This window comes from Cicer arietinum, chromosome 6 (assembly GCF_000331145.2).
Source record: "Cicer arietinum cultivar CDC Frontier isolate Library 1 chromosome 6, Cicar.CDCFrontier_v2.0, whole genome shotgun sequence".
Classification (NCBI taxonomy): domain Eukaryota; kingdom Viridiplantae; phylum Streptophyta; class Magnoliopsida; order Fabales; family Fabaceae; genus Cicer; species Cicer arietinum.
Window position 1 is genome coordinate 35030956 of NC_021165.2, and position 4377 is coordinate 35035332.

At 32.6% G+C, this 4377-nt stretch overlaps 1 protein-coding gene across 1 annotated transcript in view; it reads left to right on the plus strand.

Annotated features, from left to right (window-relative positions):
* LOC140920709 (uncharacterized) overlaps positions 1-3824 on the plus strand; it is an 18402-nt gene extending 14578 nt beyond the window's left edge. Inside the window, 1 exon segment of the mRNA XM_073369525.1 lies at positions 3785-3824. Coding sequence (XP_073225626.1) covers positions 3785-3824 — 40 coding nt within the window.
* Positions 3825-4377: the final 553 nt, after the last annotated feature.

Genomic DNA, 4377 nt, shown 5'->3' on the forward strand with positions numbered 1-4377 from the left:
TTTTTTTACTGTTTTAGGGATCTTTTTCACTCTTGGGAAGTTGGGAGACTTGTGCCCTAGCATAGAAACTCAAAGACGGCCGTTTCTAACGCCATTGAAGCAGTTTTATCAAGAATCATCCATGAATCATTCTTGTAATTCTTCTTTAATCCTTATCTTTTGTATCTCTGTCATGAGTAACTAAACCCTATTTGTTAGGGATGAGTGTAACCAGATGAAACCCTTATTTTTCTGATTTGATTTCTAGTTATATGAATGAGTTTATTGAATTGTTTTTCTCATCTCTGTGCTTAATGCTTTTTATTGCTTGATCAACATTAAAATGTTCTACGATTTGTATTTTGAAACGGAAGTGGACTTTACGAATGCTTGAGATGAGAAATTCATGAATTTGTAGTCTAGACATAGGTGCAGGTCATGAAACCAATTAAATTAGTTGCAAAGCAATAATTTACAAGAGAATTTCTATACGGTAATGCTTAATTCTAATCTTAAATCTACTAAGGAATTAGGGGTTACTTTGGAATTAAAGGTTCTGTCACTAAGACATTAGGGCAAGAATACTAAAGAGAATTCGATAATAATTCAATAAAGGATTTCAATAACTAGGATCAAATTAGACACCAAGGTTGGATTCGAAGTGAAACTCATCCCTGACATTTTTCTCAATTTATAAAAGATCAATTTTACTACTGCTGTCAATTTTAAATATTATTTCAATCAACTTGGGAACCTTTTGTTCAATTTTAGTAACTAAATATAATTCAATAGTAAAACGCAATCCTTGAGTTCGACACTCGATACTACCGTTTTATTATTACTTGCAACGATTCAGTACACTTGCTGAAACGCTATCAGATGCCAATAGAGGGGTTATTGAATGGAAGTTAATTTGAATCCATAGTTGACAAATATAGTATATGATTTTAGTGTAACAAAATATATTCACCTTTACTCAAATGAGAGGTGAAATAATGTTGATAATAAATATATATATTTATGGTCTTTGTTATTGAACTCCCGACTCCAATTATCTACTGAACAATTTTTTTTATTGAATTCCCTACCTCGCTAACTTCTTTTTTTGGTAATAGTGAGGAACAATTTTTTTTAGAACAATTTTAGGTATTAATGTTTCATTTAAGTGTGCAGTTCCAAAACTACAATTAATATGTAGGATATTAGAATATATCCTCTAGTGATTGGTCAATAAGATATGGAAAATTCTGCATTTAAAATTGGTGATAAGTGCCTCTAAAACACTGCCTTTGGTGATACAAAGCATTAGATTGCATTTTCCTCTGGTGGTACAAGAAGGTTTGCCATGACTGCATATGATTCTGATTCAGTTCTACTTTTAGTACATTTGTTTAAGTCTGCCTCTAGTGAAGAGACTTTGGGAAAGTATGTCTCTAATGACGCAAAATAAACTTTGGAAAAATCTGCCTCTAGTGAAGCAATCAAGATTCTGATCAAAATGCCTCTGATAAATTGCCTCTAGTTAAAGTCAATAGTATGACAAAAGTCAACACCCAAAAAAGTCATGGTAAAAAGCCAAACCTATAAACTCAACATTTTGGTAAAAGACAACATTAAAAAAAGTCAACACCTAGAAAAAGTCAATGTTGGAAAAAGTCAACACCATTGGTAAAAGTCAATGGTCTGACATGGTCAGTGCCTTTGATAGTTTTCCTCTAGTCATTTACCTTTAATTATGGTGGCTGCCTCTAGTCTAGTAAACTTACCTCTGGTCCAGTAAACTTGCTTCTAGTGGCTGCCTTTGGTCCAATAATTACACTTGCCTTTGGTCATTGCCTCTAGTCTAATAATTATGCCTCTGGTTGCTCCACGCTTATGATCAAGTGAAGTTGATTCTGCTTCATACATGGTCAAGAAATCATGCCTTTGATTGTTCTTGTCTCTAGTCCAATAATTGTGCCTCTGGTGTTCTTGCCTCTAGTCAAGTAACTATGCCTCTGGTCCAATCATCATACCTCTGATCAAGTACAATTTGCTTCATCAAAACTGAAATTCCAGAAACATTTAGAAAAAAAATTCTAAGTCGAAGTTTTATTCTAAACGGTTAGAAACGAACTCAACGATTATAAATTTGAAGACAATGAAGCACCATGATGAAGGAAAAACAAACCATGTTGTGAAGGACACAAGACCATTCCTTAAAGGACATTCAACCATAATTTGAATGACAAAGAATGTTGCAAAGGCTTCTATAAATTGCACATAATTTTGAGTTCAAAGCAATATACCAACACACAAAATTTCAAACAGAAACAAAACCAATCACAACAACTTACAACATTCTTTAAAAGTTAATTAATCTAAAATCAGCTAGCACAAACACTGAGTTAGAAAATTATCAAATTTATATTACAAATACATTCTAGCTTGAGAGAAAATTATGAAACCCACAAACACTCTTTATTTGTAGCCAAGTCTGACAGTGGCTGATTGTGTTCCTCAATGGCACTAAGCTGAAAGTTGAGAATACTTGTTAGAACTTGTAAACTAAGTCCAGTAGTGACTGCCCGTTCCTCAACAAATTGACGATACAATGTTGGAGGTAAGAAGATTGAACACAATCATTGTGACTAACCAAGTGTTCAAGTGTAAGTTCTAAATATAGTGGATTAAATCATTTGAAAGAGGGGACTGGACGTAGCTACTAAGTTAGTAGTGAATCAGGATAAAATAATTGAGTCATTTATTTATTATTTCAATTTTATCACATTAGTTTTTAAGCCATTCAAAATATTTTCAAAAACTGTAATCGCAAATTCAACCTTAATCTTGTACCCCTAGTTTTTCAACCTTAATCTTTTATCACAATTCAACCTTAATCTTGTACCCCTAATTTTTTCTTGACCATCAATCTTGTACCCCTAATCGCAAATTTCAACAAATATCTAATACTCAACAAAAAATAAAAAATAACCTCTCTTTTCATAACACACCAAAATAAAGGAAGACGAGAAAGAGAAAGAACACAATGATATGACACTAAATACTCAATTTTAATGACCCGTCTTGTTTGCTATCAACTATGAAAAATCTTATCACAATAGAAGTTAATATTAATAACCAAAATTATCTTTGAATGGTAAGAAAATCCAATTTTCTAAAAGAAAAATCGAGATTCAAACCTTATTATAGAATTTCAAATATGTATCCAAAACCAAATTAAAAACCCAAATGGTTAAGAGTATTTCCTTGGGGCATGATTTTTGTTCCCAAATGGTCGTCTTTACTAAAAAAAAATTGAAATGAAAAAAAAACTTGGTGAATCTATTTACCAAAGTTTTTTCTATATCTAAAAGATGAAATAATAAGACGATGTCACCATTTGCTTAAGAGTATTACCTTTCAAAGACATGCATGATATGTTGATATTTGAGAAAGTGGGAGTATAAGTCATCAAGAAGATGATAGAATAGAAAAATAATCCAATAATATAGCAATGAAATTAAAAAAAAAAAAGTTTATATAAATCTTTTATGTTGTGCTTTTAGATGCTAAATTCACTTCCTAGGAGAAGCCAATACATATTATAAAATTGCATTCAAAATATGCACATTATTTCATAATGACTAAGTAATAACACTAAAAAGTAAACAATTAATCATGAATTGATAAAGATTTTATTGATCTCTACTAAGGTTGTCTGAGATCAGTTTTTTCACTCGCCAGGGCTTGATTTTGCTGAGCTTTTTTTTCCTCTTATATAGCAGCATTTCTTGTTTATCTCATGCCAATTTCGTTCTAATAGTTTATCCATGGAGGGTCTCACTTTGTTGGAAGAGGATTGAGGCATTACAGTAGACATCACAACATATTGAGTTTCTCAAGAAATCAAAGAAAAATGCCTTGTTGGCAGACTTATTGCTAATAAATCGACCAAGTTTAACATCTTTAAGGGAAGACTAGCAGCCATATGGAGACCAAGGAAATGAGTTACTATCACGACGCTAGATCAAGGAAGATTTCTTTTTCAATTCTACCATCACCGAGACGTGGAGAGGTTACTGTGGGAGGTCCGTGAACCTTTGACAAATACATGCTGGCACTGCAGAAGGTTGCTCCAGGGGATTCCTTGATGGATGTCCCATTGAACACTTTAGATATCTGGGTGCTAGTTCTTAACCTGCCGTTTGGCTTTGTGTTCGTAAAAGATGGTAAGAGCATTGCAAACTATATTGGAATTTTAAAAGATTATGATGATAACAATAACAGGGCGTGTGGAGGCCATATATGCATATTAGAGTTACCATCGATTGTCGATTCCTTTTGAAAAAATAATTGAAGATTCTCAAACAAAGAGGTGATTTGATTGTCCTTTAATTCAGGTCTGAAGGCAGTGGT